Below are 27,241 nucleotides of genomic sequence, written 5' to 3' on the forward strand. Positions count from 1 at the left end.
CTTCATTATCTCTTTTAAAATTGAAATACAGAAACATTTCCATCAAGCTTAAAAATCAGTAAATTAGTGAATGCTTTTCATGCTTAAAGATTTTTTTTTAATTTGGTTTTGGTTTTTTTGTGTTCCTTGAGTATGTTGGTATGAAATTCACCAGTGCTTGCTGCATTTTGTACCTGAAATTAAAATATTTGTGTGGCACATTAGGAAAGCATTAACTAGCGTTGGTGATTTTTTTTTTTTTTTTTGCCAATTACTACCTTTAAACTAAAATTTTGTACATATCAATTTAATTTGTGAGAGTAAGTTGTTCTTTAAAGCCTGTAACTCTTAATTCTTCCAGGGATAAAAAGAGCAGGCAAACACATCAAAACTTGTGCTGTAGGTTATGGTGTAGGTGAAGATTAGATAGCTGAAAACCAACCTTCTGTGGAAGTTGTGCTTCACAACCATTATGGAACTTCTGAAAAGCATGCTACTTCCAGCAAAAATTGTCTCTTTGAATTTGGTACAGGAGAAGTATTTTTGCTGCTGTGGAAGCTGGTTCAGTTTTGTTTCCATGCTAACCAAATTTGCACTTTGTTTGACACTGTATGTGGTGCTCTTGCTGCTGGGGAGCTGCAGCAGCTCTAATGTATGTGTAGTAGATACTGTGTCTGTGAAAGCAAAACCAGCCCTGGAAACAAAATAGTGATGGCTGAGTCCTATAAAACCTGCTTTGGAAAGTCCACGAGAGCAAAGGAGCAAAAGGAAATCTCCCCAGTTCTGTCAATGCAGAAATGGAGACATGGGAAGTGGTTTTCCTGAAACCATCCAGGGGTGACCTGCAGGTTGGGAACAGAGATGGGATTGTCAGCTCTGTATCGAAGCACTTTTACTATCAGCATCCCTGATTTTTGGTGAGAAAAGAAAGTTAATACTTATGCTGAACTTGCCAAAAATCAAATACTTGTTACAGCAAGATGCTCGTCCGACAGGGATTTTCATATCTTTGCAACCTTTACTGGTATCTTTCAGAACTGGGATCTAACCTGAGACATTTAGTAAGATGCAAAGGTCATCTAAACAAGGCTGTTGCTGACTTGCAGTACTCTGAGCAATTTTACATTCTTAGCTAGGAGGGGTGGGGTGGGGGTGGTGATGGGGAAGACACTCAGGGACTTGAAAATCACTCTTTCCAGCCCTTTCAGGACTGCAAGCAAAAGCTGTCTGTTTTATGTAAGCTAAAAATTCATACATTCTCTTCTGTTTAAGCTGAAAATTCATTTTTAGACTAGAGAGACCAAGATACCAAAGTTTAAAGATTGAATACTAAATTCAGAGGTAAAAAAACAAACCACTTAATTTTTGGGAATCAGGCACGGAATCCCCAGAATCAGATAAAAATGCTGCAGTTGGGCGAAAAGAAAAGAACATTTTTCTGAAAGCAGGATTTTTTTTTGAAAATGTACTGATGCTTATGGGGATGTTTAGAATGTCTCCAGGCATAATATAGGTAGGGTAGGAGTGGAATAGTCAGAAATTCACAGAAAGTTTCAAGGCTACATAATAAAACAAAGGCAGGTCACATGGATGTTCACTTCTTGTAGGTGGAACCAGTGCTCCTTTTATTTCTGTTTTAATAGTGGAAGGAGCACTTGGGCTGTGCTTATTTATAATCATTGATCCTTAACTTCCATCCATATTCTCTCTATTTACACATGCATTCTCCCTCATAATGTGGAGTAGAGATTTTCTTTGTCCTTTAAGGACTTGTTTCCTCTTCAGTCATGCTTTCATTCACTTCCTTTTGGCTCCTTCTATTAACTCTAGCCTATTCTAATTCCTGCTTGTTGCTGCTTTTTACTCTGTCTTTCCTTTTCTCCCCAGCCCTGAATTCCTCCCATCATTCTGTTCCTCCTTCCTTCCTGTCTCCTGCCAGTGGCTCAGATGGTTTTGAGTGACCAAGATGTGGGAATATTTCATGATGCATGTGGAATGGAGCAGTGCACTCAGAAAGTTATCCCCAGAAGTCAATACTCCTTTCAGATTTCCCTACTGCTGTCAAACAGCTACCTTCATGTACTAGGAAGCCTTAGGAGTATGCCCTCAAAAGATGGGGTTCCCTGTGGCACAATCCTGTGGAAGCCCTTCTGGAAGCGGGTGCTGTGCAGCTGGGGAGGGCATGTAGCAGTAATGTGCACTCATGTCATGAGGAAACAGAAATATGAACCAAACTGCTTAACCCAGCACCTTGTACTTCTGCTGGTGTAACTTGATTTAGTAAGTTAAAATGTCAGTGCTGTGGCTGTAGCACTGCTATTTCCTTTCCCTGCCTTCTCTACGACGACACTCCAGGTTTTTTAGAAACATCCCCCAAAAGAGGGAAAGATCATGAAAAACGCTCTTAATTGCACGCAGTTTTTAATATTCCTGGGATCTGTTTTGAAGGGTGCATTTGACAGAGAGAAACCCAGCAGCCCCACACTGAATCCTTTGTCCTTCCTGCGGGGTGAAACAGTAGATAGCTTACTGTAAGTGTGGCTGCCTGCCAACCCGTGGCGCAGATTCTTTTTTTAATACTGTAAACTGGCAAGAAATCAAGAATTGCTGTTCTTCCTTTTATTTACTTTCCCTTCTGTATTAAAGAGCTCAGTAAATAAGAGAAAGTTAAATGTTGAGTGAAGGTTTCATACTGATTAATCATTAAATAGCAAAGAGTTATCTGTTTGGGGGGGCAGGATTTGCCCCCTTTTTTCCATTTCTCTTTGGTTGAAACTGGAAATATCAGTTGCTTCATCTGGAATAGATTATCACAGGGAAAAGTCTGTGCAGTTTGAAATGAGGACAGAGCAGAATGCATCCATCATGCATAGTTTAAAATAATCTGCAAGACTGCTTCTGATTTGATCCTTAGATGTACTTCCTCCCGATTTTCTTCAAAACTTGTGTTAATAATGAGTACTCTGTCTCTAGAAAAGGCTTTTTTGTAGAGTGTGCCCCCAGCCTCTGCTTGTAAGTATTTTCTTATTTGAACAACTAAGCTTCCTGAAATAGCTGCTGAGTTTTTTGTTTTGCTGTTATATTTAAAAGTGGTAGAGGGGTGTGGAGTTCCTTCTGCTGCTTCTCAAATCCAAGGCATGCCTTGCAAGCTACTTTGCTTTCACGCTAGAAAGGGAATCGGCGTTGCTGCTTTTCTCATGATGGTGTTGCTAAATTATTGGCAAAATTATCCCCAAGCAAAAAAAATGATGTTGGTATTGATATAGTGCACATTTGAATGATTTATCTTGAGAGAAATGTATTTCTGTGTGCATGATGCAGGAGGCCAAATTGAATTTAAAAATTACTGTTGCTGTTAAATACAGAGCTAATGTGAAAAATTAGCCTACAACAGATTGTTTTAAATCCCAAAGCATACTGTGGTTCATTCGGAGGTCAATCTTGCTCAAAACATATTGAAAATTTAATAATATCAATGTATATCTGTTGCTGACTTAATGAACCTACTGTATAGGTCACGTATGTACAGCTTTATTAAAGGCATTGTTGAAAGAAAATGTGGATTCATGTTTTGTTTCTTTTATACTTCTTGGCTAATTGGAAGTTAAGGTTTCTGAAAATGATAAGGAATAGTTCTGCTTTAAAAGCAGTGGACTGTGACCGAAGAAATCTGGATTTGATCTGCCAGATTTCTTGATATAACTGGCTCAAGTCATTAGTTATTTTGGGGGTTTTCTTTTGTTTGTTTGTTTTTTTTTCCCTCTTAGTTCTTCATCTGTAAAGTGGAGATAATCCTATTCCCTTACCAGATGGCAGTATGTTATAGATAAATTAATGAATGTTTGTGGGACAAAGCAGTAGCATTTAATGGGTTCAGCATAAGTATTCACATTAATGGTTCATGTTAAAGAATGATTGAAAAACTGCATTAACTCGAAAGTTGGGAGTGTCCTGTCCCAGAGGCAGAGGCTTAGTTTCCAATCTGCAATGCCCAAATGGGGGACACAAGAAATATTTATTCAGGAAATTTAGTAGTTTACAAGTTTCCTTCCTTTGGTTCCTTCCTTCCTTTAGCTAGAAAGAATTTTTTTTTTCAGACTCTGCTGGACAAGTCTGGATTTCTGAAGTAAATCTCTTTGAATATAAAAGGAAAAGGCACATTTTTGTGGGCATTTGTGCAGGTAACTTGCCACAAAAATTAATGAGTAAATAAACTATTTAAAGATTATCAAATTTGAGAGATGATCCAAAGAAATGAGAGCAACTTTTCTAAGCAATTATTAAAAAAACCCAACTGTCTCCTGCAAAAGCACCGATCGGAAAATAACCATTTCAATTATAGCCATCAGAAATCTTGCCCCATTCTCATTTTTCTTTTGAATATATATCTTGAGCTTGTTCAAGATATGTAGGAAAGTTTTCTTGCAAAATGACAGGTAGAACTATCACAAACTTGTTACTATTTTAGGGGTGTTGGATAAGATGCATAATTATCTTGAATACAGTTTCGGTTTTGCTGCCTTTTCAGTGTAGCAAGCTACAGGGAAAATACAGATTCAGTCTTCAAGGATCCCTGACCTCAAAGGGAGAAGTAAGTAGGTAACAACTCTACTTTCACTTGTGTTTTGCAGTCTTTATTTTTTATAAATGTGGTTGTTTATTTTAAGTGTAAGTGGCATTAGTTCATCCCTATTTTGTTATCCACATTGAGGGAAAATAAAGTGTCTGCACAGAGTTGGAGTTATGTGGCCGTGTGACTTTGAGAAGAGTCTACTAATACGTGATTCTCCTTTGAAACTGTGAGCAGATTATCTTCAATAACTAGCAGATTTCTATATATATTTTTTAAATGCAGGAATAAGTGCTTGATAGAACTATTACAGTGGCTTTATTTAATAAAAAACAGTGCACTGCAGTAGCATTTCAGAGTTACTCTTGCCATGTTCGGACAGTTCTCTTGTGGATCTCAAAGCTCGGGTTTTGTGCTCCTTTAGCTATATATTTGGAAGAAACAGAAAATAGTTTTATCACTTGCTTCCTACTGACATACTCAGTTCTTACAGTAATTTTCCTTGGCTGTTGCAGCATGTGCCAGGAGATTGCAGATCCTGTGTCTGTACTTAAGACTTGATACCTCAGAAACTGTCTTTTATCCAAAATGCCGGTAAGGCAATTACCATGAGTCAGATGAACCATCCACTCCAGGTTCCTTGTTATGGGTCAGGCCAGAGCAAGACCTTTTCTGGTCAGGGAGCCAGTCTGTGAATTAATGTCAGTGAGAATTACGGGTAAAATCCCCAGCCATGGCTAGTGTCCAAAATCGGTAGCAAGACTGGTAATTTAAATGTCTGCCGCTCCTGGACAAAAATAAGCTGCTTGCCTCTCGCTCTTTCTCTCGTCCTAACAAGACTGTTTCGGATTTGTCCAAGTAAAACCAAGAGAATAAATTTGAGGGGGAGGAAAGAGTGTGTCTTCCTCCTTCGCTTCAGTAACTTCATGTTTGTCCATGTTTTTTTCCCCAGCTCCTTAAACCGGAGGAAGAATGTCCCACTGATCGTCTCTCAGCAGGTCACGGCATAAGCTGCTCCCTGTTTTAGCCCTCCGATGAGCCCATATACCACTCGCTGTATTCACTCTTTCCTTTGCCAGGTCACTCTTGATTTTCTCCTCTTGAACAGGGCTCAGAACAAGCCCAGTCCTGGCCAGCTCCTCACTCCCTCTCCAGAGCTGGGAGCTGCTGGGCAGAGTGACACTTACAGCCTCGCGACCTCCGTGGCCGCCTGGTCTCCGCTGTGGCACCCGCGGCAGTATCAGCCACAAAGGGATTTTTCTTTATTGCATTAAGCTTGCAGAGAGAAGATTTAGTAGGTGTGTCGCAGTGCCATTAGCCTCCTGTGACCTGGTGTCTCAGCAAATCCTTCTGTGGCTGTGAAGAATTTGTTTTAGTTTGAGCAAATTCATCTTCATTAGAGCCATTTTGAGGGAAACTGTTCTCTCTACCCACGGTGCCATCTTCTTAATTCTAGGTGGCTGGACCTACTGCTGGTATTTGAATCATTATGCTAGTCTTGAGTAACGTCCCATCTGGCAATGGAAAATTCAAAAATACAATTAATTCAGTTTCCTTATATCATATGGTTGTGAAACCCTTTCTAACAAACTTTCACACAGAAACAGAAGTTTTATTCTTGTGGTAATAATGTTCATAAAAAAATGTTTTGGTGTGCTTAGTGCAAAATAACATTTCAACTTCTGGAGGACAACCACAAAATCTATTAAAAAAATAAATGTTGGCAGACACATAGGCAAAGGAAATCTATCAAAGTTTGTTGATGTTTGTCTGCAGTGCAGACCAGTTAACAAATTCTTTCCCTACGCAAGCGAGCGGCATCTTGTCACAACACTTCAAAATCTTTAAATAACTTAAAGGCTCTTTTCTTTGATGTGAAGTTCACTTTGCAACACCTTGATGCCAGGGATGGTAGTCAGTTATTATCTTTATTACAGGTGTGGCCTTATTTAAATATCTGCATAAAATGTCTCATCTGTGGCACACTGATACTGCGTGAGCATTGCGTACCTGTTGTACGTGAGCCGCCTTCAGCTGGGGCGTGTTCAAAGTGAAGAACAGAAAATGTTTTACCATCCTTCAGATCCTAAATGGAGGTCTGCTGAAATGTCACTGGAAAAGTTGGAAGAGTCTGGGCCTAGCTTGGGGAAAAATGTAAACAAAATAGGATTTTTAGGTGAGGCGCAAGTAGGATTTGCCTGTACAAGAAGAAAAATGAGACCTGCTTGTTTAGACCAGCAGGTTGCCTCTTGCCAAATTCCAGATGACAGTGACTAGAAGTGACTTGGTCTGAGTCTTTTGGTGTGAAAATCCCTATTTCAGCTGTGACTGCAGGGTATTTTTTGGGGGGAAATTGCTCAACCATAGAGTCATAGAATGGTTTGGGTTGGAGGCAGCCTTAAAGATCATCTAGTCCCCTGCCATGGGCAGGGACACCATTCACTGACCAGGTTGCTCAAAGCCCCATCCAACCTGGCCATGAACACTGCCAGGTATGGGGCATCCACAGCTCTCTGTGCAGCCTGTGCCAGGCTTCACCATACTCTGAGTAAAGATTTTTTTCCTAATATATCATCATGCCTGTGTAATTGGATTCTAAACAAATACACAGGAGAGCTTTCTAGTTTCTTTGAAAAAGTGGTCAGAGGAAGGCGTATCAATGTCTCTGATAGATGGATGCTCTGCAGTAATGCCTGCTGCCCATTAATGAGGTCTGAGGTCCAGCCACTGCCTTTGCTTTAAGGTGTTCACAGACCTTTCATAGACTTGACATGCATTAGCTATTGGATGAAATGTGAACCCTAAGTGAAAGGATGTACTGCTAAGATAACCTTTAATTCCCAGATATGGGAAGGATTTAAGACCTGTTCCCAGCATTTTTTACTTATTTTTTTTCTTAGAGCAAATGTAAAAAGTTTTCCAATTAGCTTGACGGTTTTGAGGGGGGGCGGTCTTACTCTGAAGTTTCCATTCTCCTTGTACATTGCTTAGGAAGAAAAAGCACATAAGTTTTTGGCTGTGGATGCCTGCTGATGGAATTTAATGCTGTTCAACTGAGATAATAAAAGGGTCAAATAATTTTGTGAACTGTTAAGTATCATTTCATCTTTTGTACAGTGACTGTGGTCCCTGGGGTTGAAGAACAGTGATTGTTATGGTTCTTTTACCATCTGGCACTGTGACAAGAATACCTGATCTTGTGTTGCTCTACATGATGAAAAAATAGATAAATAAATAGGATTTATGAGTTTTCTTTACAAGGGTTTTCCACAGGGCAATTGATTTTATTTTAGTCTGTGCAAGACAGACCAAGAGAAGAAAAAAAGATTGTATTTCTCTCTCTTGCTTCCTCAAGTCCAGTGTAAATAAAAGAAGACTGATATGTACTTACACATCTTTAAAATGCCTTAACAGTTTTTCTTTGGCTTTCTGAAGAGAATATTCTGTTAGTTCTGAAGAAGGAATTTTTTTTTTCAGTAATTTTGAATGCCCTTGGGCCCTCTTATGCAGAACTCTGTAATTCTTCTTTATGACAAGCACCTTGCACAAGGCTTTTTGGGGTGGGAACCTTTCTTTTTAATTAGGTTGCAGATGAGGGTTCAGCTCAGTCATGTTAATGGTGGAAGTTTCTTTAGTGACTTTTCCCATCAATTGTATACTTTGTGTCAAGGTCAAAAGTATCACTGTTCTTCAGAAATGATCCCATAACCTTTTGTTTAAGGAAGCAGTAGTCTCCTTTGGAAGAGGCTTATACAAAAGATTAAGTTGGTAAAATCAGGAATTCAAGATCAATCAAAAGGCTTTTTGTACATGTGAAGACATTCCATTTAATACTAAGTTGGTATTTTCTACTTTGTGTGATTAAGCAAATGCAAAATTAAGTAACAGAAGTCAAGATCAGACACATTTTGAAGGTTTGTTTGTTTTTAAAGTGTATTGCTCTTTCTCGGAGAATATACTTCAGGTAAATATTAGATCTGTCTGTAAACTGGAAAATCAACTTCTCATCTTACTTAAAAGGTGCCTTTGTAGTAAAGGTAATATCATAACCTTAAAATAGTGTTTTGCATAAAGAGAAATGCAATGTCATGCTATATTTAACTACTTTGTAAGAACCAAGCTGTTGTGAGGAGAAAATTTCAATAAAGTTTCTAATATTAAAATATATTTTGCAAGTCTATAACCTTCTTTGGCATTTATCATGTGGAATTATATACTAGTTGCCTTCTTGAAAGAAGGCTTAGAGCTGTGTCTTTAATAATTTTCAAAATATGAATATAATTATAGGTTTCTCATTATAACAAAGGAACCAGTTGTGGTTTTTTTAGTGTAGAGATGGTTAAAAGCTGGTATACTGGTCATCACAGATCAACATATATGTATATTTGCAAGGTAAAAAGTAGCTGTTTGTTGCATGGAAGATAACCCAAGTAAAAATTCCTTAGAAGTGTACAGGTTAAAGTTTCCTCATGTCCATAGCTTTATGCCTAAAGGCCTAATTCTGTAGTTGTACCCAGAGAGCACTGAGCAGAGTGGGCTGTAACTGAGAAGATGCTTCAGGACCAATCCTGTAGTAAGACCCAGCTCAGCCTCGGTCACCCTTTGGGGCATGGCACGTCCTGAAGGGCAGCTGCTGGATGCGGGAGGGTCACTGGTTCAGGAGAGTGGTCAGGCTTGCAGGGCAAGGGTGTGTTTTGTGGGGCACAGGTGTATGTGCACGAGCATTTTGGTGTGGGTTAGGAGTGTTCTTCTGAAGCAAGTCCGCTCATTGTCCCCGCTTCCTGTCGACGTGCGCGCGTTGCCGCCCAGCTCCGAGCGCGCAGGCGGGTTTTGTTTTGGGTGCTGCTAAACCAGAAGATGTTTCCACCTGGGAATACCCATTCAGTCAGCAGGACCAGTCTGATTCTAGCTGAAAGTGAAACCATCCGATCGAAGCGTGGACACTTGTCCTTGAGATCAACCCCTGCGGAGCTGCGCTACGGGCTGCTGTCACAGCCTGACTGCTGTCACTGTCCCTGTCCCGGCCGGGGACTAACAGCAGGTGCCTAGGGAAGACAGTAAAAGTGCAAGCACGTAGTAGTGCTTTCCCAATGTATTTTCCCAGCTTTCAGCAATCTGCATCTCACAAACTTCCTGAAGCAGAGATGGTATCTTTGGTTTAATAGCCCGTGATAGATTTTTCTTCCATTAGTTTGTTTATTGTTTGTAAAACCATGTGCATTTTTATCATCCACAATATCATGTGCAATGAGTCCTAAGGTAGAATAATGTATGTGTTAAGAAGTACCATTTTTTGTTTATTTCGAATTTGCTACCTGATAATTTCATTTGATGCTCCTTTGTTCTTATCTTGTAAGAGACAAATGATTCCTTATCCACTGCCTTTATGGTGTTCCATTTATCACGGATCTCTTTGATACTACCTTGATTGTTTGTCTTCCAGGCTGGAAAATCCATGTCTATTTAGTTCCTTGATCAGAACCTATTTCATACCTTTGATCATACTTGTTCTCCTCTCTGCCTTCCCTTGTTCTTTGTGTCTTTCTGAGACTGGAGGACTGCATGCAAGCTAGATAACTTATTCAGTGTGCAGCATCTGTTGTTTAAATGCTGGCTTGAGGGTGTATTCTGTGGTGGTCTACGTTTCCCATAATTTTTAACAGTATTTGCTTTTTATTTTGACTGCTGCTGAAACTAAATAGTCTTTTTTTTTATATATGTCTCTGTTGAATGCATGATCCTTCCTGTAGTGGTGACAGCTCGCCCAGAGCCCATGCTGTATTCATAGGGTTGGGGTTGTTTTCCTCCCCACCCATCCTCCCCACCATTCCCTACAGTTCTTTATACCTGCCAACTCTGAGCTTTGTCTTCCATTGTACAATTTAGTCCTTTGCTATGTGAGATCAGTTGCAGTTCTCTCAGTAAGTCTCCGTTTGTACTGCTGTGAGCAACTTGGTATCGGTAGGGTACTCTCCCCGCACACCATTCTTCCCTCTTTTCCAACCCATTTATGCAGCTGTGTCCTACAAAACTCCTGTGGAACACTGGTAGCGACCTGTTTTCATACAGAAACTGAATGTTTAATACCATCTTTTCATTCCCATCTTTTACCAAATTATGTATTTGTTTGGAGATCAAACGACTGGATTGATCCGGTCATGTTTGTCCTCACATACAACAAGCAATTCTCTAGCAATGCTAATGGATTTGTGAGGCAATTGTTCAAATGCCATGTGGACTCTTCCCCAGCATGTGATATCCAGCTCTCTGTTCTTTGTAACAGTTCCTATCAATTTGCTCAATGCGTATGTCAAATTAATTGTTTTGTGGTTTTCCGGATCCTCCTGAGAGGCCTGTTAGGAGATTGGCAATGTGTTTGCTATCTCACACTTCTCTGGTACAGAGATGGGTCTAAATAAAATTAACATGAGCAGTAATAGCTCAGCTGTGTGTACGTGAGTTCCTGCAAAAGTTGAGGGAGCACCATCTCACACTTGTGACCTGTTACCATTCCTTTTGCCCACATTTCTCTGCTGACCTCTATCACTGATGCTTACATTTCAGGCTGATTCTCAACCCATAGGCAAAAAAACCTACTCCAGTCAGGGGATCATCTACCTAGCTTCTTCCGTAGCAAGCACAGAGGGAAAACATCTCTTAGTTTTGTTGTTTGTGGCTTTTTTGGTTTGATTTGGTTTAGTTCTGTTTCTTCTTCAGCCTTTTTAGCTCTAAGTAGATTTATAGGCAGATCTGTGCCAGGGTTTCTTTTCAGACAGAAATAGATTATCCAAAGACAGAAGGGACAGACTTTTCTCCGTTGGGACAGTCCATCAGCTTCCTGTTCTCCTTAACCCCAGGCAGCAAGAAGGGACCAATGCAAAACTCAAGTCCATGAGTGAACTTCCTTCAGTGATGCACTGGTGAGGCAGAGGAACTTGATAAACTTCTGAGTTGTGTGGGCATTTTTTGTTATTCATTGCTGTTTATTTTGAGTGGGTTGTTTGGGGTTTGTTTGGTTTTTTTTTTCTTTTTTTGGTGGTTGTGCTTGATTGGCTTTTTGGGGTGGTTTTGTTGTTTTTGTTTGGTTTTAATTTTCTTTAACATTTCCCCTAAAGACAGCTAGGAAACTAAACATGGCAGTTATCTTAGTGCAACTTTATGATTTCATAATTAAAGTCACAATGGCAGGAAATGCAGAAGTTTAGGTTTCAGTAGCAATATTGGCCACATATGGACTGTTTTAACTTCCTGCCTTTCATAATCAATTCTTGTTTATGTACTTTCTGACCTACATTAAGAGCCAAGAGTCTGGAAAAACGTGATGATTTTTATCCTAATGATGCTCCTGGGAAGTTGTGGGGAAAATAAAATTTTTTGGTTAAGAATTCAAGCACGAGAAGTTTAGGTGATTTGCTGTATTTTGTATATGAAGCTGATGGAACTTGGGAGTGAATGCAGACTTCTGAGTCCTACCCCAAGGTTAACATGCTTGGTTTTGTTTCCAGTAATATTTACTGACTTTGCTGAGATTCTCTGTAAGAAACTTCCTTGTAAGCAAGGGAGAGCGAAGAGGAGAATGAAGGTGTTTGAATTATGAACGACTCTCCAAGGAGACCTGAAGGTTGAAGAAAGGGTGGATACTGTGAATTCCCTGGCAGACAAGGGTGTGGGCGAGTCTTGAGAGAGGTCGAAATTATCTTTGGGGAGACAGCAGGTTGCTTAGAGATAACTGTGGAGCTTTGTCAAGGGGACCAGGTAAAAATGTGCTGCTCTATTATACACAAGGTCCTTTCAAACTATGCTAATAAGTTAGAGATCATACACTGCAGGAAAGCAGGATAGGAAACCCCTTAATGTGCCCTGTGTGTTAAAGCAACAGGCATGGACAAAAAGGGAGGGAGGGAAAATAAATGGGTTTGAAGCACATTTTTGGTTCTGTTTTCAGCTAGCTCATTTAGAGAAGGCCTGTTGGGGATCCACATGATAGGAATTTGAGTTGTATTGCTTGTCACTAACAGCTGACAGGTCTGAATAACCTGAAAGGAGAGAGATTTGTGACAAACTTAAGAGCTGAAGAGTGAGGCAGAGGATCAGTTGAAGACTGGCTTTGAGGCTGAAATCTTCCAAGTTCAGAGGCTATGCAAGAACTAAGGTTAACTTCACCAAAACCACTTGAATCTGTGAGGATTGGATACCAGAGGCAGCAACTGAAGAAACTGAAGTTGCAGGTCGCAGACCGAGGATGTTGGCAGATACTTGTGAGGAGGGTGTTTGTGCAATGGGCATGAGGCATGAATGTACTCATCAGCCTAGACAAGAGAAGTGCTGGTCCTGCAGGAGGTGCTTGCAGACATGCACAGCTATTTGAAGTCTCAGAAATTAATTGAACATTTTAATTTTTGTTTAGTTAATAGGTAATTTCTGCACAGTGTCAGTGTCAATGGTTAATTACTTGCACATTTCATTAGGAAAGCAAAAGGAGATTGTGCCTGGTCCTTGGCATGATCTGGTTGGTGTTGGCTGTCATGCTGTGCTGAAGACAGTATTGCTCTTCTGCCTTAATATATTGTTAATGCTGCACATGGGTCTGCTGTGGCTGGGATATTCAAGTTGCTGTGGGGTATTTTTTTTTTTTACAGTTGTCCCATAGTTGTAACTCAGCAGTGAGTATATGGTCCACAGAGCTGTTGCTTTTCTGTCTTCTGTCGTTTTCAAGTAACCTCAAATGTGACTCCTTTATATTATGAATGGTATATGTTTCCAGTTGTGATGTAATGGTTTGGCCAGTGGCTGAGATAATGAGCTGAAGGACTCGAGCTGATGATCTCATCTTTCAGCCCGCCAGACTCTCTGAATTTTTTTTGCTAATCACTACTCAAAATGAATACTCACTTACCTAGAATATTTCTTGGTACTTCAAAATTTTTCATATCAAGCATGGGGTGAATTTAGTAATGAATCAACTGGGACTTTTTATTATTTGAAAGAATTTTCTTGTACCATTTTAAGGTGGGTTGTTTCTCTGATTTCTACTGTACTGATACCTCCCTTGATCCCTCCACAGCTTTAGAGAATTCTTGAGCAGTGAAGACCAGGCATAGTGTTTGATGAGGGAAAAAAAAAAGGTTTGTTTCTGAGCAGAGTTTACATCTGATTATGCAGACCCTCTCAGTGCACTAAAACTGCTATATGGCATGTTTCATGAAAGTAGTATTTTAGTAAAGGAGGATCTTGTGTGACATTGCTTTTCATCATTGCTGCAAAACACTGACATTCCTCCTTGGGTGAGAGCCACAGCACACAGATTTGTGGAGTGAATGCTTATAAAACCGGAGTTTTCAGGTACTTGTGGGGGCTTTTTTGTTCATGTTTATTTTTCTGGAGTTGGCTGGATCAAATTGATTTAACTCTGCATGTAGTATGTAGATTTTTAGGTATATTAAAGGTCTGTATTCATCCCACGGGTGGATTTTTGACTGAGGCATCCAAGTTCACAATGCAGCTGCTGTGGTCTGCATCTGTAATCCATAGAAGCAGGGGGGTACTGCCAGAGGGTAATTTGCAGGTGCCTTTGTTTCTGTTCTCAATGCACAGATAACGAAGAAGAGAGCAAATATCTTCCCTTCTTTTTTAATTCTGAAGTGCTGTCATCTTTTCAGCAGTGGGGTTTGGCATCCTACCTCCAGAGGGGTTTTGCTCAGTCACAGCCTAGTCTGTGTAGGATGCTGTTCTCATACTGTTGTTTTTTCTTGTTAGAGCTTTGATAATGTGACTGTCAGGTTGGCATCTCTCTCTGTTTTGTATCTACAACCAGCAGAGCTTCATTTTTGCATCTCTGTCATGTACTAATGAACTGAGTCTTGAATTCTGCTGTTGCTCCTTGAAAACTAAGTGCCAAATTTGTTTCCACACAAAGCTCCTTCACTCAAGATGTGAAGTAGATTCAGATGTGCTAGCAAATACACTTTGTAAAGTTTGTCTTTCTCTCCTTTCTGGCTAGTGATGGAAAAATTCAATTGCAAACCACTTTCTGGCTATGCAGACTTCATCCATACAGAGGTTTGGAAGAGCAGTAGGGTGGCTTTTTATAATCAGTAAATAATTTCAGTAGCATATGGCACTTTAAACACTGATAAAATACAAACTTCCAAAAGGTGCCAATATACAGAGGGGTGTTAGCTTCCAAGTAATTTTGCCCTTGCATTAGTTCAGAAATTGTAATATTCAGGAACAATGCCTCTACTGATTGTGTGTTACAGATTGCTTTGTTTGTGGCGTGCTCTACAAACGTGGCTGTGTGACATTTGTAATGGGACTGGACTTCTCTAATTTTGCTGCTCTTTCTAAAAATGACCATTGGAAACACCTTAAGGGAGCGTGCAAATAGCCTTGCTGTTATCAAGTGACAAGTCTGGTGGCAGTCCATGTTGCTTTTAGAACTGACTGAGAGGATGACATGGTTTAAGGTCGGTTGTTTGAGGTGTTGTTAGAAGAGTTGGGCTACAGAACATAGAAACATTCTTTGAGAATTGGGTTGTTGATCCATATCAGGGGCTACATCCTCAGTGCTGCTTCACTAACTGGAAACCAAGTGCTGATCTTTTGGGATATAGCACGTTGCCTGTTTTTACCACCTTACACATAAGCTACTTGTATTTGTTTTAGCTAAATTAGCAGATGAGTTTAGCCTGCCCTTTGTAGTCACCCACCACCTAGACATACTCCCAATTAATTGAGAGATGCAAGGGTGGAGTAATTCTCTCCTTACGCTGCTTGTGCTTCTGACTGATTACGTTTCTGTAATTATTTACAATTATATGAAAATTAAACAGTGTGAGAGGCCTAATCTCACGTAATATAGTCAGTGCATTGGACCCAGGAACCAGCCATAAGGCAATTATTCAGCTCTTGGATGAAGAATTGTGATTTCTCTTCCTAGATCTCAGTACCGGGGGTAGGAATGATTATGGCATAATGAAAGTGCAAAAGTTTGCCTCTTGGCTTGTAGCTGATGAGGTTTTAATGTACCCCTTTGATAGACAGAGGAACAGAAAGCTTTATAATTTTGACAGTGGACTTTTATCAGATTTTATAAAAGAGATGGCAGGACAGAGTTACCTCTAGTAGGAGAGAACTGGGCTTGGTTATTTGAAAGGTCTTTCCCTTTGCATTTTCTGTTTCTGGCTAGAGGAAAAAGCTGACCGGCCTGCGTGAGGGAGGTTGGTGTTGTCAACAGAGAGGGCCTGTGAGAGGGGAGCTCTTCTTTTGCAGAGAAAAATGGAAGTTTTTCCACAATTCCCTGTCTGCTCCATATTAATATACACTCGATATAATAAAATAATTTTCATGATTTTATGGGGGAAAATTATTTTTTCAAATATTTATAAAGGCCGTTTGCCGTTTAATTATCCAAATATTCTGCTTACATTAGTCTGTAGCTCACTCAGTCAAGAAAGATTTGCCAGTGCAGAGAAGGAGCACTGAAGTGCTAAAAAATATCTGAGCCAGGTAATAGCCAGTAGAAATAAAGCTTAACTGCACCTTACTTTAAATAACATAGAGTTTGAGACTTTTAAAATATACTATTCTCTCTTATTTATTTTCCAAGGATTTGTATTTGCTCCTGGATTTTCTTCTCTTATAGGTCATTGAAAGCTCCTTAGAAGTGTTTTTAGGTTTGCTATGCTGAATTCAGATATAAATCTCAATGGGGAAAAATGGTGCTTCTATTATAATAGTGATATCCCCCACAAATGGAGGTTTTATTACTGACCTTAAGGGACTTTGACTTTATTCATCAGTTTATTATACTTCACAAATTCGCTTCTTATTTCATTTACAGGGATCAATTAGGAGCTGAATTTTGTCTTGAAATAACAAAAAAATAAAATATTTTGAGTGCTCCTAGGTGTCACTTTGTTTGCTTATGTTATGTGTATCCTTATATATCAGCATATATTTTATAGTAATTTAGATAATTTCATAAATAAAAGATAAGGACACATTTCAAAGGATATAAAACTTAAAATGATATAAAAGAGTAATGCATTTAAGAGTAGTGAATAAACAGTTGTATTTGCCAAGTAAAGGGAGGGTATATGATGTGATATCGCTGTATATGTAAAAGATATTTTAAAGCTTTCCAGTACCATTTGCACTGTTTTGATTTCAGTAGAAGGTCAAATGAGTTTTAAAAGAAAAAGTTCATAGTATTTACCAAAATGTTGATCTTTCTAATGGAATGCATTTGTGTAGTTTGTAATACCCATTCTTTATTCCACTGAATATTATATTTAAAAGGATAAAATGCAAATGCATAAAGAAAGCACACAGTCAAAATGGTAGGAAATATTGCTATTTGGGTAAACTAAGAAAATATTTGCATTCGCCGCTTGCCAAACATCACTCTTTTACCAAAAAAGACGAAAACATACTTATCTGAGTCATTGTACTGCAGTTGCAAATATAACATTTTCTGTTAAAAGTGTTTAACAGGGAACGTAGGAGCTATGAAAGTTTTTACCAAGAAAAGAACATCACATAAGGGTTAATGAGATTATGGATAAAATATTAGTTCGTAATGCTCTTTATATAATAAAGATACCCTTTGATATGACAAAAAAATAACTGAACGTTAATCTTGAGCTTCATCTGAATAAAAATGCAGCTTTGCTCCTTATCACTTCGGTAAAAGCTTTTTAACGGAATCCAAATTCTTGGGTTTTTTTCTTTTGTGTAGCAGAGGGAGCTTAGGATATACTTGGAGACTGAATTAATTTTTCATGGCAAAAGCTAAAGTTGAAATAAATATTTTTAAAAAATGAAGAACCAACCAACATTCTTGGGTTATGTGTGAGATGTTTTGTATATTGTTTTGTTTGTTTGTATATTGTTTTGTATATTGTTTTGTTTTGAGTTCAGGTTTTGCCGTGTAGCCAAGTCTTGTCTCTTCCAAGTCATATTTGCTCTTACTTACTGACTGTGATGAAAGACACAAAAGATCAATATGCTTCCATATGAGAACTTGCTGGCAAAATAAGAGCAGCCTTTGGCCAGAGTCTGAGCCCCAGCTGTTAGGTCATGTCTAAACTCATTGGGGGAAGAAACTGGAGGTCAGTTTCCAAAATGCAACGAGCCCATAAGTAAGCTTATTAGTTACTTGTATTTTAACCTTTTGAAGTAGACACACATTTTTGGGAGGATTGGCTTCTTAAGAGCTCCTCTTAAAACTTACTCTGCAATATAAAGATGTAGAAAGACATTTATTGTGTTTCATGGGTGTATTAAATACTTCACTTACAAAAAAACCACAGAGATAAAATACCAACCCAGCGTAATGTTTTCATGTCATTTGGTCCCCACATGTATGTAGGCATACAGATACTGCTGGTTTTCTGGCTAGTATTTCTAATGTGGTTTTCAAAATGGAGTATAAATACAGGAGTATTTTAATTTTTCATGCTGTTTCCTGTGTCTAATCCCATGGGATGCGATGTAGAACCGCTAGTAAAGTTTGTTTGTTTTTGTAGGCTTGGTGGGGCGGGGCAGGGGGGAGGTTAGGTGGGGGTTAGTTGCATTTCCTTAAGCATTGTTAACTATGTGTTTAAATGTTGGAACTGGGCCACAAAATTTCACCTCATAATTACATATGTGGTTTAGTGGCAGAACATAATACCACTGCCTTTAATAGCAGATAGGGGAGAAAACACTTAACAACCCCCTTGTCAGTTTGTGAAGCACAGGCCTCAGGAATAAAGGCCTAGTTTTGGATACAAAAATCACATTCCTAAATTTATTTTCAGTGCTTAAGGGAGATAATAGAACAAATGGTTGATTAATAAAGTAATTTTATGAAAGTTTGCTTGTCATATCTTAATTCTGGGTTATAGAGTAATATATTAGATTAATAATAATGAGAAGGAGGCTGTGTTGCAGTAGGTTGAGTTGTTGACTTTTAGATTAGTTCTCTTCTGTTTAGACAAAGAAGTAGCATCATTGCAAATGCTGGAAAATGTATGTTCAGAGTAGTACTCTTGAAACCCTGTTACTAATACTATATATGATATTAGTATCCTTTTTTTCCTTGCATTTAATATCTGGATGTGGTAATTCATTACACTCTGTCTCTAGCTTAGCAGCTGTAGGGAACACAGAACATCAAGCCACCAAAAGTTTTCCTGCATTTAATGTGCTAGCAGCAGCCATGCCACATTCGGTAGGAGCCTCCCAGCTGATGCGCCAGAGGGGGAGCTTCCAGAGATGTTGTGATCTCACTCACCTGCAAGTCAGATTACTTCCCTGGCATGTTCTGGAGCCAGCAAAGATAATGCATTCATAATAGAATACAGAGAGCTATACCAAAGCAAGAAGTTAAATAATCCTCTAGGATATATTGGTTGCACAAGTCAACTCTTTGTGGATGGAGCAGCTTCATCCATGGGAATCTGAGGGAATTAGCTGCCATTCCTAATTCTACAAACCAAAACCAAAACCTACAAGTGAGAATGGGTCTTTCTGTCCCAGCGTGTTCCTGTTCCAAGAGCCCAAGATGCAGCAAGAGCCCAGTGTTGAAGGAAGAGCAGATGATGAGTTCTGCACACAGATTTATTTTACTGGGCTTGTCTGATGAACTCAGGTAGGACAGTTCCCTCTTCTGTCCAGCCATTAGAAAGTATCCATTAGTTACTTTTAAAATGCCAATTAGAAACTAAGTTTTCAGGGGCCTGTGCTAACTTTATTTCTATTTACGTGTGATTAAACAAATCATTCTTCATGTAGGTCTCTATCAGAATTAATGCAAAAAGAGCGATGAACTTAATGCTATCCTATATCTGTTAATGTTTTTAGGATTATGTTGTTTTCACACTTTAGGCAAGTCTTTACCTTTGTGTTACTACAGCAACAGTCTTTATCACATTCATATCCAAGGATGGATTCTTAGCATCTAGATTTTCAAGATATCCAGACACCTGCAGATGACAACAGTCGTGGTCAAATTTTTTTAAGGTATATTAGCAGAGTGGATGGGCTTATGAGTGGTTGAGTATCTAGCCCATTTAGACTTTTTTATTCCCTATATATGCATTTTAAGGTACTGAAAAAACTTGAAAATCCAGCCACATGGAAGCCCATTAAACTTTCCAACCAATGTTTGTTACATACTTTACTTTTAGCAGGGAGCAGTGTCAGTCTTTGTACCTCCTGAGCTGTTTGGCCTTGCTTTGGGAGATGGGCTAGAATATTCTTTCTCCGTGTGAAATGTATTTTTATACCAACAATGTGAATTTACTTGGGAAAACACAAGTCACTGTTGGATTTGAGGCATAGTTTACCCCAGTCTGGGCTTAATTCAGCATGTAATTAAACACATTTTTAAATTTAAGCATATGAATAGTTCTAATTAAATTAATGGGTCTCAGTGCAGTTGCGTGATTCTGCCTGCCTGAAACAGACTGTGGGATTAGGACCTTCATTTAAAGATTGTGCTTTACAGAGTGCCAGAGTTCATCCCTGCTCTTACTAGAAATGTTAGACTATTGTAACATCTGACAACCAATATTCCTGTTAAAGAAAAAGATAAATGCCAGTTTTTTGTAGCTTTTCTGAAGTATTTTACCTATTGGTTTATACAGAGGGTTGGGAAAGCAGCAGTGATAAGTAATAACGAATGTGGTTTTGTGGTTTCCAGTCTGCCACATCAATGCTCTCTCTGAAAATGAGTTTGGTTTGCAGCAGGCACTGCATTTTGTAAGCTGTTTCTGAGGCAATATTTAAATGTACTTCCCTGGCAGCATAGAAATATAAATAAACATGCGGTGTTAACTTGTAATATTACTAATCTGAGTGAACTTCAAAAGTAGCTTACCAAAAAACTACAGCTTTATTTTTGTTGGATTTCAAAGGAGATGTGCTGTACAGATAGCAATGTTTTATCAATTGCACAATGAAATCAAAGTGGAAACAGCGTTTGAAAAAGCCTTGTAGAATTTTGTAGTGATGTACTAATCCATTCAAATTTTATTGTTAGCATCTGTACTGAGTGATTGGAAGAATTACCACATTAGGGGCCCTTGAGACAAGTATTATTTACATTTGTGTCAATGAATTTGATAAATACATTTTAAAATTCAGGGAATTGTGTAGTTAAGCTATTAATAAAAGTTAAATAATATTAAATGTGAGAATATGATATTACTGCTTATCCTTGTTGTTATTGCTATTATTATTATTGTTTTTATTATCATCATAATTGTTATTAACATTATTGTTATTATTGTTATTATTAAGATAATATTCCAGATAAACATCCCCATGTTGTTTAGCTACAGCTTCTGCATTTACTAAATGATAATGATATTTGTGAAGAGCAAGGAAGAGTACATTATAAATTAATTAGCAGATAGATGATGTCCTTCCTCCATTTCAGCCAGCTCACAGATTCGCTGTTGACATCGCTCAAAGCTGTATCTTTGCTGCTGATACAGTTTTCCTGGTGTGTCAGGGAGTTTGTGGCAAACTGTTCTAATGGAATTTCCCTACACATGGTGGCAGTGTGGAAGATCTCACCACACAGAAACAATACTTGCTTTATTTGCTTTTTGTTTGATAAGCCACAGTGTAAAGAAGCGGCCTTTTTTTTGTTGTTGTTTTGGGGCTGGCATTTTTGTGGTCATGCTCACTGATGAATAAGGTGCCTGTTATTTGTGTGTATTTGTAGCATGCAAATATAACTCTGCTGTCACACTTAAAAGAGGTTGTTTTTATGTCATTGTGATCTTTTTAGTTAGCAGTGCTACGTGACCGGGTAAGTTAGGCTTGGAGTGATTAACCTCATAAACATTGTAAGTGTGTGTTCTTCAGCCACAAGTCTATTCAAGAATAGAGAGTACTGAAAATCACACACACTGGGTAGGATGCAGGATTTCCACACCGTTGTTCTGCAGAGTGGCATTGCGTTCACAACATTTGCAGTGCATTAAGAAAAGTGCTTAACTGAATAAAATTAATTTTAAAAGCTGTCAGAAATGACCAGATATTTTCCTGTTTTTCTCCACCACTTCTGAGTGTCTTAAAGACCTACCTTGCTGACATTTTTAAATAAAGCTAAGATGTTCAGTGGAGAAAATGCTAATTTATGCTATTTGTGCTTTATGTAGGAAAGGGTATCTCTTTCAAAAGGTTACATTTACCAAAATCCTTATGACATGAAGGGTTTTTTGTGTTGCTGTATGGGGTGAAGACACCCCAGGAAGGGGGACCCGAGGAGGCGCCTGTGCAGCTGTTGCCAGCTGTATGTTTGGGCAGCACTAAGACAAGGGGACCTGCACCCCACCATCAGTCTTTTTGCCAGTAAAGTCATGGCTGGCCAGAAGTAATTGCCTATAACACAACAGCACATGATCCAAAACCTAGATGGATTTCATAAACAGTTATAACAGTTACAGTGGTGTTTCTGCATTTCTTTTGGATTTTTTTTTCTGTTACTAAAAGTCTATTGATGCAGTCAATGCATATTTTGAAAATAAGCCCTGTAAAGAGAAAATGACCATGGCAAGATTAAAGACTTCTACTGTTCAGTGTACTCATCCCTTTGAGAGACCATATCCTAATAAGAGCTGTCCAATTAAGAAATTTTGTGTGGTTTGCAAGAAGACTAGTTTATTTCATTTTATTTTCAATAGAGAAATGAATGTGTTTCTGTGGTGTGTTTTATAGGATGAGCAGACACATGTTCCTTTTCTCAGAAGTCGTCTTTGTGGCTTTGTGAGACGGCTGTCTGTATAACATTAGAATGCAGAAAAAAAATACCTTAACAGTGAAGTTTGGTCTTGGTGCAAATATCTACAGAGTAATCATGTTTGCTGCCTACACTGTATTTCCTGTGGTTGTCTGTTAAATTATGATCTCTGTCACGTAGAGTAGAAGTACCAATTGCTTTCATATGGTAATATGGAAAAGAATCATAGTTAAATGCTTCTTTGGCACTTACTCTTGGAAATACATGATTGTGTAATTCCTAGGAAATTTGAGTTGTGTCCTTAGGTATTTTAGTTTTTCTCTTTTTCTGCACTGTTGAACATCTCAGTAACTTACTTCTCTCACAGCCCCCCTTTTAGCCCAGCTAAGATGTAGATCTTTCCTCCTTCCACACACCCTTGTGTCTCAGTCTACTGAGTAATTGAATGTTGTGCAAATGTTTTTGCCTCCCCTCCTCTTTAAGAGTCTTTCAGGCAGAAGCTGGGACAGAAGAGCCCCAATTTCACAGAGGGAGCCTGGCCTTTCCTCCCTTTCCCCCAGCAGATCTGAGAACTGGGCTCAAAATAAGGTTGAGAAGGAGCTCAGTGACCTGAACTTTTCTCTCCATGCTTTCTTAAAAATACATTTCTTCTACCACTCAGCTTCTTAGATCTGTGCTAACCAACTGTGTAGCTTTGGTGAGTTGTCTTCTTGAAGACTGAGAATGTTGAAAGTAGGGCACACCTCGCTCCTGGACAGAACCCTCTGTGTATGTGAAGGAGTGGCGTAGTTTAGCACAGCTCTGAGTCCAGGATGGAGAATTACTGAAATAGGCAGCACCAACTTTGAAAATTGGTTTGTGTCCTGGAATTTTCAGCTGTAGGAGTTCATCAGCCTACTGGTCTTGCCTGCTGGTGTCTTTCAACAGCCCGCAGATCCAGCATCTTTGTCGTCCCGTAGAAAATTATTCTGTAAGTGTTTTGATTACTCTCTCCTGAGAGATTGCAAGCATCTTCCATGAATGAGCAGATAGAAATGATGTAACAGATACTTAATTGCCTAAAAGCCTACAGAAGGTTTAGCAAACTACCGAAAATTCAACAGTGAGATAAATAACTGGAAACATTACACTTTGGTGCACCTGTTTTATTTGAACATAAAGTTACTGTTTTGAAGAGTTTATGTCTATAGTTTAAATTGCAATATGTAAAACTGTTTTGTATTAAAAACAAAACAGTACATTCTCACAAACTGGGCATGTTACACCAGAACTTTGACTAAGCAGTGATTCACAGCTATCCTCAAAAAACTGTGTCATGAGAAGTTGTAAAAAAGTATCCTACAAAAGTTTCATTTGGCAAGCAGAAAAAGCTCTGCTACATTAAAATTTGTTTCTAAGTTCTGTCTAAAATGTATGTGTAGTGTTTTTGTAGCATATGCTGTAGTTCAACTGTATTTTTAATAGCTTTGTAACTGTTTTTCTCTCTACTTTGCCATATGAATTCTTTTCAGTTTGAAAACTGTTATGCTTGCATTCATCCCAAGAAAGGAATTATTTTGGGAAAGTTGAGAAAAATGTGTTTAAGCATTCTATGAGAAAAAAAACCCAAAAAACCAAAAAAAAAAAAAAACCCAATCAGTTTGAGTCCTTAATGGTTGTAATTGAAAGTTTCAGGGAATAAAAGAACAAAGTCTCTGGCCCTCCTGGGGTGGAAGGACATGGGATGAAGCACAGCTATGGGTGTGGTAGAGCTTTGGTCCAGGTAAAAGGAAGGTCTCTGGGTGCTGTTGTAGGACAAACCCTCACCACAGCAATCTTGATCTCCAGTCCTGAGAAAGGGCCAGGACTGGCAAAGGAATTTTGTTTGGCATGGGCTTAACATGAATGAACTTAGGCAATCTTCTTTTGGGCTGTGAGTTGTGAGGAGAGACTCCTTCACCACGAGGATTTCTTCTTTTGTGTCCTGCCACACAAGGATGTAGGAAAAACCTTCCAAGAATCCAAGGAAAATCATGTCCAGGGGTCATGAATAATTAAATCTGTAGCTTCTGAACCGCCATTGGGTTTCTTGATTTTTATTCTCCTTTTTGAAGTTTTTTGGATGTTTTCTAAGGCCTCTCTTTTAAGACACACTGCAGTCAGGAAAAGCGATGTTAATTTCCATGGGAATTTTTCCCCTCAAGGTTCCTCTGGAAGCTGATGTCCTTCACAGCCTCCCTGGTCACCCCACAGGTGCCATGAGAACCAGTGTAGGAATACACACCACAGTTTGCCCACGCCATTGATCAAGCTTAAGCAGAAAAGCCCAGGATAAACACACAGATGCGAGGAGTTGCTGTGACATCTGATGGCTTTAGCTCAGGTCTGCTGTCAGCCCAATTCAATTTGATGCTTTCAGTGTACTTGGGGAGGGAGGGTGGGAGAGAAGTGTGGCTAGCTGGAAATAGGCTGCATAGGGGAGAAGACTGTATTGCAGGAGTGATTGCTTTCTAAATAAAGAATTTCTGTCTCTCTTGGGAGAAATCAGGAAAAGGACCATAAAGTTCCTGTTGTCCAGCAGAAGAGAACCATCTGCTGGAGTTATGAACAGCTGGCTGTGTTTAATGGCCAGTGGTTGATGGTCTCTGCTCTAGCTGGGAGGAATTAGTTTATTCAGTGCAGGTGATTGAAAGTGTACTATAACACACCAGAAACAAGAAAGGAAAAAAAGAAAAGTGGATAAAAACTGTTTAAAAACAAAGATATGGTTCCACAAGGACAGTATTTTTCTATTCCATTTTTTTATTATAAATTTCTGAAATTGTTAAAAGGCACTTGCACATGCCATGTCATGATGTTGGTGAGTCATTAACTTCATCTTCAGAGAGAAAAATGGCGTTTTGGCACTTCCTTGCCTTTTTCCTTTCTTTCTCTGTGGTTTTCCGTTTCTATTCTGCAAACAGTTAGGATGAACTAAAGCATTCTCTGTTTTCCACTAGGTCTCATTTGCTACAGCTTTCTGCCTTTAAATTACTTCTGAACCACAGAATCTGGCAGGGCTTGTTGGAAGGCATTTGAGGACAACTACTTGATCTGGAGTACAGCCATGTACGATACTTGAAGGCATAGAACAAAGCAGTATAAATTGAGATTATTTTACTAAATGTTTATGGCTCTTCCAGGACAGCCAGTAGAATTACAGAAAAAAAATCTTAATTAGGGCATAGCATGTAAATACTCACTTTTTATTGCATCGAGGAATGCTTTTACCTTCTCTGTCTTAAAACAAAGGCCTGTTTAATAGCTTTTCCTTAGCTGTGTCCCTAATCTAACATTTCTTGTCTAATTGTTGGAGATCAAGTACATGTAAAGAATTGCTAACATCAGGGGCATTGAATAAATGATTTAAGGAGGACTGGCTAGGATAGGAGGTGAATCACGCTTCCACAACCTTGCAGCCCAGTTTAAACTCCATACTATGAAACAAGAAAATGCAAATATTGATAATAATAATAGCAGCCATTTAAAATATTTTGGACCAGTTCTATCCTGATATGTACCCACAAAGCCTCACTAGATAGCGTGTGCTCCTGCTATACACTGCAGGTACATGTATGCAAAACCAAAGATTATTATGGAACAGAGAAATTCAAGCAATGCAAACCGTTTTGCAAGGTGTTAAGTCACATTTTTTGCCTCTCATAGCCATTAAGGTTTATGTTTTTCCTGCAACAAGCTCTGTGTGTATTCAAGAACTTTAAATATTTAGAAGCAAGTTTTCAAAACTTGGCTAGTTACTTGAATGCAAATGAGAGGGATCAAGGTCTTTTGTACAGTTTTCTGCTGGCAAATGAAAGTGCCCATGCTAATAATGTAAATCAGGTTATTCCTAGGCGGGTTCCAATTTGCTCACGTTACAGGTTAAAAATCACGAACACAGAGGGAGGTTAGCTTGAACTCTTGAGGTTTTTTGATATATAGACAGTGCTGCATTTTCTGTGTGTTATTTCTTGTAGTAAAAGGAACAAATACAAACTTAAGGGCATGCTAGATGTATGGAACATCTTTGATTTTAGTATTAAGATGTGTCTGTTGCTGGCAACAGTATGTTTGTATTTAAAACACACTTCTGAGGTCTTAACTAACAGCATTAGTAACTAACACTAATTTGGTGTTTTAAATTCATGATACTCATTCTGTAATTTTGTGGCTTCCCTGCCATTGGTAATAATGCAGTAATGAAATTATATGCAGTGCTTGAAAGGTTAATGTTACCTGTTTGATTAAAATACAATGATTACACCTTAGAGATGGATGCTGGTTGTTTATTTTCTGTGCTTCCTCTGTCATGTTTACAGTCCTCCAGCTGAGGAAGTGCTGGCTTGAGAAGTGTGCCATCAGTACGTGAGTGTCCCACCTATCTAGTCTCTATATCGTGTATTTGCCCCAAATGATATCAAATGGCTTTTGAAGGGTCTGAATGCTTTCTTTTGTTGTGGATTTAGTATACACAAAGCAGTAGATACACACATGAAGCACCCAACATACTCCCAGGATCATGTCCCAGGTTGGAAGAGTGTGTATTTGTAGGAATGTTGTCTGAAATCGTGGTTTCCATATATCCCTGTAACAATGTTTTCACTTGAGGAAGGCCAGCAATGAATTTTTCTCTTCTGTTTTCTTTGCATTGTGAGTTCCAGACAAAGGCAAACTCTGCCCTGATGGAAAATGCTAATGAAAAAAGTAAAACGACGTGTCGCTGATTTTAATTCACAGCCGTGCTTTTCCGCTTTAGTAACGGCATGTCACGTAATTCCAGTTCTCTTATACATCTTGTTAATGAGCAGAATATTTCATGGAGAAGCAGAGTTTAGTTTTCTTGTGGCTAACTGGGCAGAAGTCACTGTTGTGTCAGTATTATTTGAGCTACAGCGAGGGATCGCAGGGTAGGGAATCTCTTTGTGCTTTAGTAAAGT

General features: G+C 38.9%; 1 protein-coding gene across 5 annotated transcripts in view; it reads left to right on the forward strand.

The window, feature by feature from the left end:
• NR3C2 (nuclear receptor subfamily 3 group C member 2) overlaps window positions 1–27,241 on the forward strand; it is a 191,560-nt gene that overhangs the window by 35,215 nt on the left and 129,104 nt on the right. The window contains exon 1 of one of the 5 annotated variants that reach the window (XM_069012830.1): window positions 2,745–2,991. The exons of the other annotated variants lie outside the window; for them this stretch is intronic. Within the exon in view, the coding sequence (XP_068868931.1) occupies window positions 2,894–2,991 (98 nt within the window). The 5' untranslated portion in view covers window positions 2,745–2,893. Of the gene's footprint in view, window positions 1–2,744; window positions 2,992–27,241 lie in introns of those variants that run through there. 5 annotated transcript variants of the gene reach the window in all.

The sequence above is a fragment of the Aphelocoma coerulescens genome, chromosome 4 (genome assembly GCF_041296385.1).
Source record: "Aphelocoma coerulescens isolate FSJ_1873_10779 chromosome 4, UR_Acoe_1.0, whole genome shotgun sequence".
NCBI lineage: Eukaryota > Metazoa > Chordata > Aves > Passeriformes > Corvidae > Aphelocoma > Aphelocoma coerulescens.